The sequence below is a fragment of the Cottoperca gobio genome, chromosome 5 (genome assembly GCF_900634415.1).
Source record: "Cottoperca gobio chromosome 5, fCotGob3.1, whole genome shotgun sequence".
NCBI lineage: Eukaryota > Metazoa > Chordata > Actinopteri > Perciformes > Bovichtidae > Cottoperca > Cottoperca gobio.
This window is the reverse complement of record NC_041359.1, coordinates 17,481,610-17,500,663: the sequence shown is the minus strand read 5'-3', so window position 1 is coordinate 17,500,663 and position 19,054 is coordinate 17,481,610. Positions and strand designations below refer to the sequence as shown.

The window sequence follows — 19,054 nt, the reverse complement described above, 5'->3', positions numbered from 1 at the left end:
ATCTTAATCTGAGCTTCTGTTTCCAAATTTTTTTGAATTTGGGAAAATGTATCAATGCAGGAACAGCCCATTATTTTGGTAAAACACACTAGTTTTAGTTTTATCATACTCACCCTTACTTTCATAATCTCAAAGTCTGACATGGCAAAGATGTTATACAATGGTGGCTGTGGAGTAGAGACTGGCTCCGGGGGTAGAGTGGTCGTCCACCGCTCGGAGGGCCAGTGGTTTGATCTCCAGCCTGTAGTCAACATGTCGTGTCTTTGGGAAAGATACTGAACCCCATGTGTGAATGTTTATCAGGTGGCACCTGGTAAGGTTGCCTCTGACTCTGTATGAATGTGTGTGAAAGGGTGAATGCTGACATGTGTTGTAAAGCGCTTTGAGTGATCGCAGAGATTGGAATAAGTATAGCAGTCCGTTTACAGTGTTGTTTTTCCACAATCACATTAAATTGGAAAGTTCATTGTAACTCAAAGTGAAGCAGTCTACTTTTCACATGTATATTAAGTATCCCCACACAATTTACTCAGGTTTGTATTTGTATTGTTTGTATTTTAGAAAGGGAGCTTGCTGCTGGGTTCAAAATGGAGGCATAGTGCCGGTCATAGAATGTGGAAAAGTATCCTGTGTGTTGTAGATATGAGGTGAGATACAAGCTGATCAGGCTCATGTGACACTGGCTGAAGGTTATATTTATGATCCTTCTCTGATACCACCTTATTGCTTACTAATTACTTATTCTATTAATACCTTCAAATGCTTTTGTGTTCAAAAGTGTACTATTGTGCATCAATTGGCCAATTTTCTTTATGACATACTATACTATGATTATTTATGACATTTTTAATGACATACTTTGCTAATGCGAGTCACTGATTAATTAAACTTTATACTTTAAACTTAACAGCATAGGTGGAAGAACTATTCAGATACTTAGGTAAATGTAGAAATACCACAATACTCACATTTAATGTTACTTAATGTTAATAAAGTATTAAAAGTAAAAGTACTTGTTAGGAATTATCATGTAAATAGAATTTTACAGTTGGTCCCAGTAAAGCTATTTTTAATTGTTTTTCATATTGTCGAGTTTTATGTATAATGCACGTTATGAATGTTCTTATCTTAATATTCAGCTGCAAAGTTACTATAGCTGTCAACTTAATGTAGTGACAATATTTCCCTCTGACACGTAGTGGAGTGGGAATAAAAAGTAGCGTACCTCTAAGTTTTAATTATTGTAACTACAGTCCTTGATGTACTTAGTACTTCCCACTGTAAATTAAATGTGTATCAGTTTTCTGGTGATATGAATCTAAAACAATCTCTTATCATCAAGTCATATTTAAATTGGATGATGAATAGGTGACCCGAGTTCATTCTCTATTTCGTATCATTTTCACACATATCATATTACGTTTGGGATAAATATGGTCATGCTGTTTACCATGTGTTCGTCACATCATTATGGAATTTATTCAGGTTAATGTTTGGCAGTGTGACATAAAAAGCAAGGAGGGACCTGTGGTTTTTATTGTGCAGCCAGTCTGACAGGTAAACAGACACGGGGAGACAGAGACAGGAATTGCTGAAACACAGAGGAAATTTCAGTTATCTATGATCCAATATATCCAATATTCGTAATCGTACAACATAGTAAGATGGAAAAATGATAAAATGCTGATAGCGCACACAAGTTTATTTATAGACCTGGAGACCTTTCAGCTTTTCCAGGGTGATTGCCTCTGTATCTGCTGACCTTTGCTCAGACAGGAAGCCACACTAAAGATCTCACACACTTAACTGAGTCGACTCAGTATCCCTCAGTACGTTTTGCTACCCACAGTGGACTTTGTCCTTCTCCGTTACAAGGAAGTCTTGAGTGTACCTCGCTGACTGAGGCGCAGGATTAAAATATGAGTTGTATTCGTACTAAAGGGTAAATAATACAACAACACTCATCTACCAGACATCAAAGGTAAGAGCATGAATCTCCACAATAAACTGGATATGTCTTTGTTAGTAGTCTAAACCATCTGTAGTCAAGTAGTTAAGGTGTGTTTGCATTTCATTTAACACAATTCAAGCTAAATCTACATCACCATCCTCTTCCTTTTACTCCTTAAGGTGATAACATCTTGAAAACAGATCAAATTAAAATAGATACAATACTTTTCTGATGACTGTAAAATGATCTGAAGCATCTGTTCTGTTCATATGTTCCGTTTGTTTTATTGTGTTCACACAGATCTTTTACCTGTGGATTGTTTTAATCTGCATTCGAGTTATAAGACTGCTAGGTTACTATGTAGATAATAAGACCCATTCATCAATGTATTGCTAATAACCAAGATGTTGTTTCAGCAAAAGCTTAACAAAACTTCAGCTCTGAATAAACACTGATGGACGACAAACTACCTCTACGTATTTATAGATTTATTTCAGATGCAGGTTGCTGACACACCTCGTACCACTTACATAATGTATCTTGTAAATAATTCATATCACATATGACATAGCAGGGGTGTGAGGTGTGTGCTGAAGATGTCCAGGAGCAACAGTTCCTTTGGAAACGACACCGGCAGCTACACTGGGTCGTTCCATTCCAGGTACGGATTTCACCACTTCACGTTGTTGATTGATCGTTTGATTCATCACTTTATTCGTCAGCAGAAGATCAGTGTTGTTAATTATTTGCATTTGTTGTGACAGTGGTTTCTCCACTATGGATGACACGTCCTCACAGGTGTCAAGTGTGTCGAAGCCCAGTGCGAAGTCAGTGTACTGTAAGTCAACGCTCGACATAATCAGAGGGTACACCTGTTCACTTCCATTTCATAAATAACATAGAGCTCTGGTTTGTGATCAACAGTGCAAAGGAGGGATTATGCGGTATCAATAAACAAGATGATGGACAAATTTCGGTACAGAGTGGAGGTAACATCCGTCACATTATCCATACAAATGAATCATTTCTGAATCCTGCCATGTTTAATGTTGTGTTTCTCTGTTGCAGCACTTGTTCACTTGTGACCTGGATGGGAAGGAGTTGAGAAGCGTAGGGGACTGTGTGGAGCGGCTGAAGGTGCTGGACGGGATGGGTCGTGTGTGGGGTCAGAACATGCAGCTGGAGGTGCGCGGTTCCAACCTGCTGCTCACAGACATTGAAACCAAGGTAAGCAGCATGTGAGACCTACAGAAATTACTTATCTGATGGGAGTAGTCTCTTCCAGGATGAGAATGACCCCACCCAGGGTATGAAGGTTCACTCGATGATTACATGAGCATTAACATAGATCATATGTTAATGCGCTCTAGGATCTGGAGCCGAGGAGCATTGAAGCTGTTCTAGAAGTTCACGGTGGCCCAAAGTTTCTAAATTGAGACTTGGTACAAATTGTATAGAACTGAATTGTATGACGTGGTTCATATGTATAAAAACTTGTCTTGTGTTTTCTCAGGAGGAGCTGGAGTCCATGAGGTTCAGTGACGTCCTGGAGCTAAAGGCTGTGCTGGACGCTGGCGTGTTTAACTCCCTGCTCACAGTGTCGGTCCAGCCCGGGGGGAAACACACCCCCACTGTCTTCATGTTTCAGTGTGAGGATGTCAGGGTGAGGACAAAGCCTCAGTTAATGTGACTGTTATGAAGTGAAATAAATGAGTGAGTACAATCTTTTGTTTTTTTGCTCACAGGCCGACTATGTTCAAAGGGATCTCTCAGGAGCGTTGGCACGCAGGAGAAATGATTCAAGTGTCAGGTAAGAACCTAAAGTCATTGAGAAGAAATACCTAAACCTTTGTTAGCCTTTTGATTTTATTCTTCAAAATGCCTCTCGTACTTTTTAGAAGCAGCAATGAAGGACTAATAGCGGAGCATGAGGAAATGGAAAGCCTTTGTGACACTGAAGAATCTCCTGAACCACAAGAGCAGAAGCCTGACGTTGACGCAATGCACCTATGGACGGCTCCTGACTACGGTGCGTTGGTGACAGGAGATATACAAGTGCTGCATTGATTATTAATCATTAAGTCAAAATCACTACAAACCCTCTTTCTCCTTTGTGCATATAGAGGAAGGAAGACATGCATGAAGTGGCTCAGGAGGAGGAGGAGGAGGAGGAGGAAGAGGCTCCACCTCCCAGACAGAAGGTACCTTCACTGCAGCCCTCCACCACCGAAGAAGAACCTCTGTTTCCTCCATACACAGACCTGGACAGGAGTGTAGTGAGTGTATATTTGATACACCGATAATCAGTGAATGGTTTCGTTTTTAAGCACATTTTAAACATGTTGAGAAATATTCAAGACTTTATTCAATGACTTTCTACTTCTTTCTGTCTCTACAGGATATCTTGAATCATATTTTAGGTGACATCGAAATCTTCATGGGAAAAGTAGCTGCAGTAGTAGCGAAAAATACAAAAAAAAAAAGGAAAAAGAAAAAAGGAAAAGGTAATTTAGTGTGGAAGATGAGGGCAGACTGATAGTACATGATCTATACTGCAATAGTTGTGACTATACTATGACATTTCTTATGACATACTTGTGAGTCTTCATCGTGTATTTATTTGGATTCTTTAGCAATGGATGGTATGCCGCCTGCAGCAGAATTTGAAGTGTGTTTCCATAAGATCAAATACGGTTTCAACCTTGTGGTATGTTTCCTTCATCACATTGACGTACTATCATCATGGTCGGTGTTATTCCCGTTCACTGTGTAGCAGCGTATAGCTCCGTAATGTGTTCCCCAATATACTGGAAGGATAACTGTTTATTTATCTGTAAACATGTAGAAGGTCGTATTAGCAAGGTTATTGTGTTGTTATTGAAATGTGTGACCCCTCACATAGGAGTGTGTGTAACAGTGAAATGTTTCTCTTGACAGGGGGATCTCAAAGGAATGATTAATAAGCCCAGCGCTCCTGAATTTGTTCACTCCTTATTTTCCACATTAGCATTTGTAAGTGACTACATCTCTTCCATTTGAATCTTTAATAGTTTAGTCAGTATCGAGTTACTTGAACACTTATAATGTCTGGTTTATAGAATGTATCACTGTATTAAAACCCTGCTCTATCACATACTGTTTTATAACTTCTTCCTCTTTGAAAGAAAGCTTTACATTGTACAGTGATGTGTAATGCTCAGCATGTATTATACAGTATACACCCTTCTTGTTGAATTAGTGTCACCTGGCCTAGTTACAGGACTTATGCACAACACAGTGAGTTATGCTTTTCCTCCCCAGCTGGTATCTCACTGCTCGGAGGATCTGCCACAGAAGATCGTGGCGCCGCTGCTGACGCCGCAGTGTATCCGTCTCCTGAGTGAGGAGGCCTCCACAGAAGAGGACAAGCTGTGGCAGTCTCTGGGAGACGCCTGGAACATCCCCAGGTGAGACACGGGACTAAACTACCTAACTAGATATAAAGAGGATTAAAATGGCTCCACCAGCTACAACAGTATGAGTACTTATACTTTAGATACTATTAGTTTATTTGGCTGAAAGTACTTCTTACTTGTAATAGGGTTATTGTTTAACATTATTGCATTGATGCTTAAGTGAAGGATTTGTACTTCCTCCTCCAGTGGACTATTGTATTTCGGTTTGGTTTCGTAAAATATGTCAAACTGCTGCGTGTTAGTCTGATACGTGTCAAGATAATAATAAGTTATGATTATGACACTATGTCCAGTTCCCAATGGCCAGAAGACGACGAGGACATCCCAACATACACTCTGGAGTTCTTTGATGGCTGGCAGCCCTCTGAGGCGACTGCACCACCTGAACCCAGAGAACCTATGAGGAGTCAGGAGCGTCAGCAACCTGCACCCAGCCAGGTACAGCTTCACATCAAACACTGCATTCAACAACCTGCACAAATAGACGGGTAGTTTTGGAGATAAGTGGTCGAAAGAAGAAAAACATAAAACGATCATGTATCTTTTCTGTGTAGGCTGCAGCCAAGTGGACAGCACCACCACCTCACCCCCCACAGAAAGCACGGTACAACAAACACATAACGTATAAAGCAATATCACGTAAATGTTCAAAGTTTAACACTTGAGATGCCTTTTGTTCTGTTTTCCAGCTCCAATGAGTCAACACCGCGTCAAATGCATGTTGTGTACGACTTCTTCTCGAGAAACCAAAGCGAGCTCAGTGTCACAAAAGGAGAAATAGTTGAGGTGAGTGTGACATGAGCAAACTAATCTTTCTGTTTTATTTGAGTGGCATTGGTTACAAAAGAGTTGAAGAGAAAAATGTCCACAATTCTTCAAGACTTTGGCTTTACTCTGTCCGTCAGCTGCTGGACATGTCGAAGCAGTGGTGGAAAGTGAGGAACAGAGGAGGGGAGGAGGGCTTTGTACCCAATAATGTCCTGCAGGCTCAAGGCGAGCAACCTATCGAGGTGGGCACCACCAACACAACACAGGTCACCACAGACACTGAGAGTTTGGGCTTTTTTGCTTCCATTACATGTCTTCTTTCAGACCGGTGTAAAGAGAACCCCCTTATACACAGTACACATCTAGGTGCTTATTTACGACACTTTTTTGCTTCTGTAGATTTCTCCTAAATGCACCAAAATTTAGCATAAGGGGTTATCTATTATTTAAAGTTTTTGACCTTTATATAAAAGGAAGGCTTAAAAACTGAGAACGTCACTATGTGATCTGGGAACAACACTGTTTCTCAACCACTGGTGGAAGTGGAGGGAATGCAAGTTACTTGCAGTACATTGAGCTTACTACTTACACAATATGTGTAATTATGAGTCACTTCTCAGTGATTTTGACATTGTGGCTGATATTTACCTGAGTAAGTCGGAGCGGAAAAGTTACAACTGCAGCAAAAAACTGACTAATTCAATAAGTTTGGAAGCTTTTCTTTGGAATTCATATCAATAACATATAGACAGTACATGTACATTGAATGTGTATATCTATCCATCTGTCATTACATTTGCTCAGCCGGCTCGAGGTCCTCCTATGCTCACAAAGAAGTCCAAGCCTGCAGAAGTGAAAGCCTGGCTGGAAGACAAGGGCTTTAGTAAAATGTAAGTACATAGTTATTACATTTAGTGTGAAAGTATTAACATAGACAATAAAGCTAGGTTTCATTAATTAATTTCATTTTGATTGGCTACTCAAATCTATGCGTTGTCTCTTAAGTGTATTGATGATGTTGGGATTCGATAACTTAAGGTTTGTTTGCACATTCAGATTAATAATACAAAATATAATCAGGTTTTTTTTTCTTCCTAGAGGCAAATTCACAAGTTAGTAACAGTAAAACTTATAAGTCTACTCCAGCTCCATGTTTAGCAGCTGAAACATAAAGTGATGAACACATTAAGGCATCAATACTTATAGTCCGATGATATATTTAGTATTTTGAAATGGACCATTCTGCATAATGGCTATATTTACTTTTTTGTACTTTAAGTATATTTTGACGCTAATACTTTTAAGATTTTGAAAGCAGGACTTTTACTTTTACTACTTAGATCTGAGAACTTCTTCCACCGATGCCCTTTAATATTGTTTAACTGCAGATTGGAATATGTTTTCTCTCTTGCAGCACTGTGCGCTGTCTGGGCGTGCTGAGCGGCTCCATGCTGCTCGGGATGACCAGAGAGGAACTGAAGACCGTGTGTCCAGAGGAAGGAGGACGAGTCTTCTTCCAGTTACAAGCAGTCAAGTCTGCGATGACTGTAAGTGACTCACCACACCGCAGCTTCGTTTGTCTCCGCTGATGAATGTTGAGGTAAATACAGAAACCCCTCTAACTGTTTTGTGTTTCAACACAGAAGGCTGCCAGTTAAGAGACCAACAAGAGGAAGAGGAAGAAGAAATCACCGTGCACCGAATACTGTAAGCTTTCAGATAAGAAATAACACGCGGGCGCTTGTTTGTCATATTATCCTCAGAAACCTTGTATCAAATATTATAAATGTGATTTTGAAATAGTAGTTTTCTGCTATCGTTCAAAAATGTGATCTTAACAGTTGGCAAGTTGTTAGATCAAGTGTATTTAGACAATCTATCCAGCAATACTATGCTAACTTTGTATAGTAAGACATTTAATAACCGTGTGATTATGTGACACAAAATGGGGTGAGCAAAAAGCATCATCATTTAGTCATTCAGTAACCTGTAAATAAACGTTATCTGGCACAAAGGTTTAGTGAGTAAACATGCTTTATTTCGTTCAGACATTACACATGAACATTATCAGAAGCATCTGGTAAACACTGGCAATCCATTTCAGGCAATAACATGGGTACAGATCAATGGCCATGAAATTAGGAAGAAAAGAAATCCCACGTCATAAAGTGACGAGATTGTGTAAAAACAAAGATTGTTTATGAGACAAATATATCTTGAGAGTGAGCATCAGAATACTTAACTAATTAATGCACGGTGAAGTTAAATAGAAAATAAATCAATGTGAATATAGAATAGCATATATTTGAATAACTGATATGTTTTTGTGTTGGCATCCAAATAATCACTGTGTCACTGCTCAGAGAACACAGCATCTTTAAATGCTCTCGGCTGTTCCATCTCTCGTGCATCACTTTTCATGCGCCAATATTTACTGTGATTAGTTGATCGTCAGAAACAAAAGAATCTGCAACAATTGCGATGATCGATAGAAAATGACTAATGTACCGGTTCAAGCTTCTCAAATGTGAAGATGTGTCGCTTCGTCTTCTATGAAAGTAAAGCAAATAAGTTTTGGATGTGGACTGAATAAATCATAACCCCGTGCACAAGGGGGAATGATGATATGATAGATAAGCCTTTTTCACAATTCTCTGATATTTTATAGACCAAACAATGAATCGATTTATCCATAAAGAAATCTGTGGATTAATCAATAGTGAAAATAATCTCTAGCTGTGCTGCGCTGTTGCTGAGGACAACACAGGGAACGACCAGAGATGAGTGTTTGTGAGGTAGGCTGCACTACGTTGTGTAGACAGGTGGCTCTGATGGTGGCACCATGAAGGAACATAAACACAGATTACAACAGGCTGTAAAGCTGAACGGATGGAAAAGGTTCAGTCCAGATTCTAATAGTCTGTCGGTGATAAAGCACCAAAGCAAGGTCGTCAACACGTATTCCCATAATTACTTTACAAAATGTTGCAAAGTAGTCAACAAGACGGTTGTTAAACATTAAAAGTAGGAAAGGCCAATTAGCTGAATGAAGCTGTAGTAATTGGACATAAATATACGTTGTGCTTCAGTGAGTGATTCTATTGGACGAGTCGATGTTTGTGTGTGTGTGTGTGTGTGTGTGTGTGTGTGTGTGTGTGTGTGTGTGTGTGTGTGTGTGTGTGTGTGTGTGATTGGCTACTATAAAGACTTTTGGATTTAAAGTCAGATATATCTATAATGTACCTCTATGAGGTGTGCTGAAATAACAAACAGCTACTTTTATATTAAATGGTCTAATTAACTGAATAAAAGTATATTTAATAACTCTATTTTCATGACATAATTCATAATGTTCAACGGCAACAAAACTAAATGTTAAACCTTGACAACAATATATTTTGAATATAAAATTTCTTCTCTATATCCCCTTTAAAAAAATACACTTTATACATGAAATCCAACAAACACGCACGTGGCGATGCATCCCTCGAAGCTACTGTATTCTTGCTGGATGAATTTGGCATCTCATCTTTCATCTTTCTCATATATAAAGCAAAACATGTACTGATACATTACAGTTGGTTATTCAAATAAAGGCTGATGTTTTCAGATTCAAATATTACTCACAATAGCATTTAGGTTTTCGAAGATTGCTCACACTTGGATGGAAGTTGGACCGTGTCCAGTGGCAGGTAGAGTGAAGAGTGGACGATACAACATGTGATCCCAGCTTTGATTAGATTTGGGGCGAGTTAAAATAAAATAAAAAATGCTACAGGAACCATGCAACAGTCTTCGCCATGTCCCCGCATGGTGTGCTTGTTTTTACATGGTGTAAAATGCTAAATTTAAATCTGTTTACTGCGAACAAATGTCTGACTCGAAAGCTGGTTGGCAGCCCTGACTTAGTTAAGATGCTTTACGTTACAGCTTGCTGTAAATAACTCATTCTCTCCTGCCATCCATTACTAATGCAGGCATGCAAAAAAAAAGCACATATAAGCAGAGAACTAGAAATGTTCCCTCTCAAACGAACGCCAAGGTAAAAAGATATTTTACGCCGAGCTTGCAGCTAGGTGGTTTCAGTTCCATCGGTGGAGAGGGATTCTGTACATGACGCAAGAAAAAATATTTCTATAATATTTTTTAGCCCAAAGCAAAAAATGAAAAGGCACTGTGAAGTCTTGGTGCATATGTACAGTGCACCGCATGCAAAGGGGAAAACTCCACAACTTTGTGGTTTGTCCATAAGAGAAGGAGCGAGTGAAATCTGGGACCAAAGGAGGGACACAGGGTCCATATCGTCATGGCCACAGTGAGGTTACCGAGAGATTTCTCCTCAGACGAAGCTGAATCCATTCATACTTATTTGTGCTGTGGTTCAAATCTACAACGCAGATTTTCCCCTTTTTATCTCATTTGCCACATAAAAAAACATTAAACCGGGATGATTTTCATCATTTACTAAATTTCATTTTGCATCTAAAGACGAGTGTTTGCTTTCTGGAATGTGTGCAGTCGACCACCAGGAAGTCTGCTTCTCTGCTCACTCGAGGCCTGTGGACTGTCTGTCACTTTCTGAGCTCATTAAAGTCACGGAAGAACGATTCTTTGTGTGCAATTTGGCAAATAAATGATGTGAAACCACACCGAGCACCATGCACGGCTGATCTGCAGCGCTGCGCTCTCTTCTCTCCGATTCAGTTACTGTACACCTCCAAGCTTTAAGCTGCCCTGAAGTGGCTTAAAAACATGAAATCTGTCAAAGTTTGTTGTGTGGGTAGTGTGGGTGTATTATTTCAATAAAATCCCATCTTCATTATACAAACTTATAATAAAGATGGTAGGTTCACCACAGTCGGTTCCGTTAAGCAGCTTAACTGTAAAGTGGAATCTAAGCAACGTTCAGAGCAGGTTTGCTGTGAAGTAAGTTTAAATGTGCTGGTTGTTAGAGTCCCTGTAGCACACGGATACTACAGAGATACTACATGCTGAGTAATGTGTCTGGTGTATTTAAACATACTGCTGACTAATGGAATAAATCACAGAGATCATCAAATGGCTTTGGCAGGACAGGATGGAGTCAAACAAATAAAGACAACATTGCCCTGAAGCGTCTCTGTAGAGTGCATTATGCTGACTGACACTGAACATGCCACAGAGAACAACAGAAACAGAAGTTATAAAAACACTGACTATGTATTTGGAACGTTTAACCTCATCGTTAAATCCTTTCCTGCAACCTAAAAATGACTCGTACACAAGAAACCGAAGAACGTAGACGATGAAGTGCTCGGGCAGCACTGTGTCCTTGGCTTTTTGGTAGCTGTGTGTGTGGCATAGTTCTACGGTGATGGTTGGTGTTGTTTATATTTTGTGTAGGATGCAACTGATTTACCCCAACACCACGTCTCTTCAGTGTCATGCTGGGTGGAAAACAGGGTTGGGGATTTGCAGGACAAATCCCGGTTATCGTGACTTTAGCGTTGTCCCGGAAGAGGGCCCATGGACAGAGAGTCCTCCTCATTGATAGTGTCCAGCTCTTCGGTGCGGACAGCGTGAATGACGAGCTGAAGCTCCTCAGAGAGTGTCTCGCTGCGGTACGCCACGCGGATATCAGGGACGTTGGTACGACGGATGTCATTGCTCACAGGACCCTCCTCAGAATAATTGGGGCCCAACCAGTAGCTCTTGGCCTGGAATTAAGAGAAGCTACATTAGTCGGAAGCTCAGAAACGAGTAAAACCAGAAGGAAACACATCATATGACTGAAAACAGCTCTAGGCTTTGTCCGAAATCGCATACTTACATAATACATACGTATTCATAATAAGTTTGACGCAAAATTCACACTGCATACTCAATTTTCACATAGTATGTGATATTTGTGTAAGTGTGAAATGCCTGGATGTAAACTAGATTAACAAGTATGCGGTGTGAGCTTACTGCAACTACTCAACTGCCCCACAATGCATTGCGTCTGGGTGCTTTCAGACCTTCCGTGGCTGTTAATTTGTGACTTTATTAAGTTTTAATATGTTTTCAAGTGAGTTAGTAACCATTTAGATGTAGTCAGTTTATCCAAAGACGACTTTTTGTAAATTTGGTGAAACCAAAAAGAAAAGAAAACCTCTCAATATAATGTAGTCAAGTCCAACAACTTTAACTAATCATTGAATTCATTTCTGACAATGTCACCAAAGAAATGAACATTATAAATAAAAGGATGAGTTTGGGGCAGAGCTGCTGAATTGAATTGCATTAGATTGTGCAGGTGGGCCTAATAAAGTGGCCACTGAGTGTGTGTCACCTGCTTAAATACACAAAATGAGGAGAGGTATAAAATAGTTTACCTTGTGTGAGAACCCGCTCATGAGGACACTGTTTCTCGACAGCTCACACATGTCACAGGAACTTAGTTTCCACACCTGAGTAGCGATGCTGTACTCCTCCATCAGAGGCTCCTGGACGCAGACAAACACAGAGAGAAAGATGTCATTTCTGCCTCATCAGAAATGTGTACCTTAACTGTAGGTCATGTGTAGATTCAAACAAACTTCCCTCATACTGACCTTGGTGAAGTGGAACTGAAGAGGATCATCAGTGGACAGGGACACCATGAGGCCTCTGGACAGATACTCTGGCAGCGGGTTGCGATGGTAACTCAGGAACAGGCTGTTGTTACTCAGCGGTGACATGGCGATGCCAATTTGAGCCAGGTAGTAAAGATACTGCAGCACCGGAGCCTAACGAAGATCAAATAGAGAGCGAGCATGAGAGACAAACTGAATCTTGAACCTACATGTAATTCCATCAGTGAAAACCAATCGGGACCCAAAGGTTTACATTGTTCTTAATGTTTCCCAAATTATAATGCAGTCCAACCCAACTGTTACAAAACATGGACTTTAAATAAGCTCTCTGACACAGTCAGGTAAGGGATCGTTTACAACCCCGCTTATTACATGACGACTTACTAAAGAAATCAATAGTTTCACACAAAATATTAATAAAAAGATTCTTTTATTCCCTCCTCCAGAGTCTATGATCAGAACTGCATCCATAGCAATGATCAGTTATTTATAGCAGCGGTCTGCTATACAGAAATAATTGACTAATCTGTATTGAGTATTCAACAAAGGCGTGTAATAAATTAGTTTTAGAACAAAGCCTGTGTTCTTATAATGATGAATCCCATTGTCCTCGTAAATGGAAAGCAGGTGGCAGTTGACTTAGCTTCAATAAATGCCCATATAAGGGCGTAAGACTGCCAGGCCGTGTGCACATATAGAAATTGAAAGAAAGAAAAGTTTGGAGAATTATGTCTAAGAATTAAAATTGCCAAAATAAAAGTCTAAAAAGGGTGAAGCACCAGACTCCAAACGTAAAAAAAACTTAAAAGGTTCTGCAGATTCATATTTAGTATCTTCAGTAGTGAATATAAAATAAAACACAGAAAGATGCATGGCATGCTGTCACTAGTTAAGTGATGCTGAGTTTTGAAAGTAATTGTACAAATGATAAAACATTTTATTCTAATTTAAATCCTATATTATACAACTGTAGTATTGACCTAAGAACAAATCATTGGTGAATATTGTAATAAATGTGTAAGTGGGATGTAAGAGGAAAGTTTCTCCTGGAGAAAAGTTTGTGAATGAGGCCCAGAGTTACTTCATCATGTTAAAACATCTCCACAGCATTCTTTTAGAAACAATCCAGTATGATCTGTCCCGACCTTTCTGAGCAGCAGTCCGTGGGAGATGTTCTCCGACAGCACGTAACCTGACACCAGGTGGTGGATCGGCCCCGCCTCCCCACAGTGAGGTCGCAGCACAAAGGTGTGAAAGCCTCTCCGCCTGCGTCAGTGAAACGTAATTACAAAAACAAGATTTAAACCTTGTGGGGTTTTTTTTTGTGTGAATGATTATGCTTTTAAATGAATGGATGCAAGGTCTACTAAAGGATTCTGGTGTGTTATAAATGAGTCCAGCTGGCCCATACCTTCGCAGGTGGTTGAGCACAGTCATGTTGGCGTAGGTGTAGTAGAGGTAGTAGGAGTAGGGCGGGTTGGCCTCTTCGGACCAGTTGGCTGGCAGCGGACTGTCAAGATTGAAAATGTGGTGCTCAGGCTTAGACTCATCGTCCACGCTGTCGAAGCCCACCACCTGTGCAACAAACAAACAAAACCCAACGACAAACACTCAGTCTCTTCAAACATGAATCATCAGGAAAGCTTGGCTCGCCTGTGACGTGAAACTCACGTGCTCCAGGAAGAGATGCAGCTCAGGATGACTGCGCGGGTTGATCGTCACTTCAAACAGAGGTATGAAGATATTCTCCAACATCTCCTGGAAATTAGCCAGCTGCTTCTTTGTGCGGTACACATCACTAGAGAGGTAGAGATCGAACAGTGACATCTGTTGTCATCATAGAGATGATATATCGTTTGTTTGTGTAAAAACTATAACTCATTTATTTCAAATATAGGCGCAATTGTAGATGCTAGAAGATATAATCCGTGTCTACACTAGTTAAGGAGTTCCCAGAGTGAGCTGGAACCAGAACATAGCTTGTCTTATGATATGCATCTAGTCTTTAATACAGGGACGTCATCAGACATGTTGCCATAACATATCTTATATCATAACAGCTCTATATCAAATGAATTCCACTTGGTTTGTGCTCTCATCACAGCCATGTGTTTGAGCACCAGTGACAACAGTACAGCTTCAAGGTAAAGCAAGTTGGAGGGAGTACTTACAAAAGACGGGGCACCTGGATAAGCCAGCGCACATTATCAGAGTACACTCGATGTTTGAGGGCCCACTGAGCCAGCTTGTCCCATTCGTCCCGGGAGCGACCGTAGATGGACAGGCGTAGCTCAGAGTTCTGGTACTTGCTCTCCTCCAAGTCGTACATCACCTCCTGGACAAATAGTGACAGGAGATATCAAAGCATCAATTGGTTTCTGTATCGATACATTGCTTGAATGAGGTATATAAATACGTTATATATGAATTCTTTCACACCTTGACAATGTGTGCAAAGTATTTCCCTTCGATGTGGTTGTCAGTCTTGATGAAGATCTCCCTGAGGATGGATTCTCCGATGGGGTTGTATTTAGCGTTGAACTTGTCAAACCGATGGAACGTGTTACGGTCCTGATACATAAACAAAAACAAGTCAAGTCTCATTTTTATCTATACACAGAACTCCTTTGTACACAATCTCTCAAAAATATATAGCAACACTTTAGTTAGATACTGTCATTTCTCACCGCATGCATGTCGAGAGTGTCTACGCTCAGGTCAAAGGCAGTCAGGTTCATGCTCTCAAACACCTCCTTGAGGGTCTGACCGCGGCCGCGCTCAATGTGAACGATCTCCTCGGGGTATTTCTTCATGGCTCTCTTGATGAATCGCAGCAGGTGCTTCTGATTCATGCAGGATGACGCATGGATGTGTGTGTCCACCTGGAGTTAGGATAGAGCGGAATATGTGAGATATGACCTTGGAGCTCAGTGGTTGTAGAAGTCACATTTTTGTAGTTGGGAATGTATGTGTAGTTGGCTCTTGCCTTCCGTATGTTATAGAAGTCTCTGTGTGGAACTTTCTTCTGCGCTGCCAGCTCCTTCATCTCATTCAGGAGGATGTGCATCTGGAACTTAGAGCTCAGGTACTGCAGACGGCGGTAGCAGAAAGACTTCCTGTAAACACCATAGAGAGGAAACGCATGCATATGTCATTTAAAATAAACACCCAGCATTTAAACTAGGGATGTCAGTTTCGGTTAATTATGCTTCCGATAGCCCGACAACCATTAAGCAGTAATTAACCGGTAAAGTTTTACGAAAAAAAAAAAAAAAAGGTGTGAAATGCAAGACACACTCTCTTTTTATATTCTCGTTAAACGATTAAAGGGTAAAACCGTTGACAATTTTAACAATGACATTTTCAGAATGATGGCATCGAGGAAACACTCACACTGGGCCGTTGATAATGAGGGCCATCATAACATTCATGTCTCCAATATACTCCGTCAGGTCAGGATAGGGCAGATCCAGCTCTGTGCTTCTGTAAAAGGAGAACAGTATAAGAGTTATACAAACAGAATCACTGTTTTGTATTAACATGTTATCCGTAATAACTCATACTTGTCCATGTTGGTTTTCTTGGTGTAGACGTGGACTACTCCATCCACCATCTTGCAGCCATGTCCTGTGTCTGTGGGCATATTCTTGGGGTCCTTGTCATAGGGGTGAGTCTTTGAGACAGGTGGGTGGACGGGGGCATCTGGGAAAATAGGAAATTGATATTAATTATGTAATATCATACATGCTACAAATAAATGTCTTAAAATGATAAACAATGACGAGGTAACTGCTTAGGCAAAAGATCCAGTGTAGGAGATTTTGTTACATAGCGGCTGCTGTGTTTTCATTTAATAATTAGATCTAGATTAGAATTTGACAAAAACAGGTGTTGAGGGCGTGTTTCTTCTACATTTTATTGGAGTAGAAAGACTAGAGTAGAGTAGTAGAGTAGAGTAGAGTGATAGAGTAGAGTAGTAGAGTAGAGTAGTAGAGTAGAGTGATAGAGTAGAGTAGTAGAGTAGAGTAGAGTAGTAGAGTAGAGTGATAGAGTAGAGTAGTAGAGTAGAGTAGTAGAGTAGAGTGATAGAGTAGAGTGATAGAGTAGAGTAGTAGAGTAGTAGAGTAGAGTGATAGGTAGAGTGATAGAGTAGAGGTAGTAGAGTAGAGTAGTAGAGTTAGAGTGATAGAGTGATAGGTAGAGTAGTAGAGTAGAGTAGTAGAGTAGAGTGATAGAGTAGAGTGATAGAGTAGAGTAGAGTAGAGTAGTAGAGTAGAGTAGTAGAGTGATAGAGTAGAGTAGTAGAGTAGCGTGAGTAGAGTAGAGTAGTAGAGTAGTATAGAGTGATAGAGTAGGTAGTAGAGTAGAGTGATTAGATAGAGTAGAGTAGTAGAGTAGAGTAGAGTATTAGAGTTAGAGTAGAGTAGTATAGTAGAGTGCTAGAGTAGAGTAGTAGAGTAGAGTGATAGAGTAGAGTAGTAGAGTAGTAGAGTAGTAGAGTAGAGTGATAGAGTAGAGTAGAGTAGAGTAGAGTAGAGTAGAGTAGAGTAGAGTAGAGTAGAGTAGTAGAGTAGATTAGTAGAGTAGAGTAGTAGAGTAGAGTAGTAGAGTAGAGTGATAGAGTAGAGTAGTAGAGTAGTAGAGTAGAGTAGTAGAGTAGAGTAGAGTAGTAGGTAGAGTAGAGTAGAGTAGAGTAGGTAGCTAGTATAGAAGTAGTAGTAGAGTAGTAGAGTAGAGTGATAGAGTAGAGTAGTAGAGTAGAGTAGAGTAGTAGAGTAGAGTGATAGAGTAGAGTAGTAGAGTAGAGTAGAGTAGTAGAGTAGAGTGATAGAGTAGAGTAGTAGAGTAGAGTAGTAGAGTAGAGTGATAGAGTAGAGTAGAGTAGAGTAGTAGAGTAGAGTAGAGTGATAGAGTAGAGTAGAGTAGAGTAGTAGAGAAGAGTAGTAGAGTAGAGTGATAGAGAGTAGAGTAGAGTAGTAGAGTAGAGTAGAGTAGTAGAGTAGTAGAGTAGTAGAGTAGAGTAGAGTAGTAGAGTAGAGTAGTAGAGTAGAGTAGTAGAGTAGAGTAGAGTAGAGTAGAGTGATAGAGTAGAGTAGTAGAGTAGTAGAGTAGAGTAGTAGAGTAGAGTAGTAGAGTAGTAGAGTAGAGTGATAGAGTAGAGTAGAGTAGTAGAGAAGAGTAGTAGAGTAGAGTGATAGAGTAGAGTAGTAGAGTAGAGTGATAGAGTGATATAGAGTAGAGTCGAGTAGAGTAGAGTAGAGTGATAGAGTAGAGTAGTAGAGTAGAGTAGTAGAGTAGAGTGATAGAGTAGAGTAGAGTAGAGTAGAGTAGTAGAGTAGTAGAGTAGTAGAGTAGAGTGATAGAGTAGAGTAGAGTAGTAGAGAAGAGTAGTAGAGTAGAGTAGTAGAGTAGAGTAGTAGAGTAGAGTGATAGAGTAGAGTAGTAGAGTAGAGTGATAGAGTAGAGTAGTAGAGTAGAGTAGAGTAGTAGAGTAGAGTGATAGAGTAGAGTAGTAGAGTAGAGTGATAGAGTAGAGTAGAGTAGAGTAGTAGAGTAGAGTAGAGTGATAGAGTAGAGTAGAGTAGTAGAGAAGAGTAGTAGAGTAGAGTAGTAGAGTAGAGTAGTAGAGTAGAGTGAGTAGAGTAGTAGAGTAGTAGAGTAGAGTAGTAGAGAAGAGTAGTAGAGTAGAGTAGTAGAGTAGTAGAGTAGTAGAGTAGTAGAGTAGTAGAGTAGAGTAGTAGAGTAGAGTAGTAGAGTAGTAGAGTAGTAGAGTAGAGTAGAGTAGAGTGATAGAGTAGAGTAGTAGAGTAGAGTAGTAGAGTAGTAGAATAGAGTAGAGTAGAGTAGAGTAGTAGAGAAGAGTAGTAGAGTAGAGTGATAGAGTAGAGTAGTAGAGTAGTAGAGTAGAGTAGTAGAGTAGAGTAGAGTAGTAGAGAAGAGTAGTAGAGTAGTAGAGTAGAGTGATAGAGTAGAGTAGTAGAGTAGTAGAGTAGTAGAGTAGAGTAGTAGAGTAGAGTAGTAGAGTAGAGTAGAGTAGTAGAGAAGAGTAGTAGAGTAGAGTAGTAGAGTAGAGTGATAGAGTAGAGTAGTAGAGTAGTAGAGTAGAGTAGTAGAGTAGAGTAGAGTAGAGTAGTAGAGAAGAGTAGTAGAGTAGAGTAGTAGAGTAGAGTGATAGAGTAGAGTAGAGTAGTAGAGAAGAGTAGTAGAGTAGTAGAGTAGTAGAGTAGAGTGATAGAGTAGAGTAGTAGAGTAGAGTAGAGTGATAGAGTAGAGTGATAGAGTAGAGT

At 40.1% G+C, this 19,054-nt stretch overlaps 2 protein-coding genes across 8 annotated transcripts in view; one reads left to right on the top strand and one right to left on the bottom strand.

Annotated features, from left to right (window-relative positions):
• The first annotated feature begins 2,547 nt into the window (after positions 1–2,547).
• eps8l3a (EPS8 signaling adaptor L3a) lies at positions 2,548–8,117 on the top strand. The gene is made up of 19 exons (XM_029430643.1): positions 2,548–2,612; positions 2,716–2,789; positions 2,876–2,940; positions 3,020–3,178; positions 3,465–3,614; positions 3,697–3,761; positions 3,850–3,988; positions 4,075–4,227; positions 4,350–4,455; positions 4,585–4,658; positions 4,889–4,963; positions 5,252–5,397; positions 5,700–5,844; positions 5,961–6,010; positions 6,096–6,192; positions 6,312–6,416; positions 6,979–7,064; positions 7,589–7,721; positions 7,818–8,117. The coding sequence occupies exons 1-19, from the start codon at positions 2,548–2,550 to the stop codon at positions 7,830–7,832; spliced, it is 1,902 nt and encodes a 633-aa protein (XP_029286503.1). The 3' UTR covers positions 7,833–8,117.
• Positions 8,118–8,190: 73 nt separating this feature from the next.
• ampd2a (adenosine monophosphate deaminase 2a) overlaps positions 8,191–19,054 on the bottom strand; it is a 32,563-nt gene continuing 21,699 nt past the window's right edge. For all 7 annotated transcript variants that reach the window (XM_029431566.1, XM_029431562.1, XM_029431563.1 and 4 more), the window contains 12 exons: positions 16,331–16,469; positions 16,161–16,250; positions 15,754–15,883; positions 15,455–15,649; positions 15,207–15,338; positions 14,939–15,102; positions 14,439–14,565; positions 14,179–14,342; positions 13,913–14,033; positions 12,747–12,920; positions 12,528–12,638; positions 8,191–11,870 (listed from right to left, as the gene is read on the bottom strand). In XM_029431566.1, the coding sequence (XP_029287426.1) occupies positions 11,655–11,870; positions 12,528–12,638; positions 12,747–12,920; positions 13,913–14,033; positions 14,179–14,342; positions 14,439–14,565; positions 14,939–15,102; positions 15,207–15,338; positions 15,455–15,649; positions 15,754–15,883; positions 16,161–16,250; positions 16,331–16,469 (1,763 nt within the window). In that variant the 3' untranslated portion in view covers positions 8,191–11,654. The remainder of the gene's footprint in view (positions 11,871–12,527; positions 12,639–12,746; positions 12,921–13,912; positions 14,034–14,178; positions 14,343–14,438; positions 14,566–14,938; positions 15,103–15,206; positions 15,339–15,454; positions 15,650–15,753; positions 15,884–16,160; positions 16,251–16,330; positions 16,470–19,054) is intronic.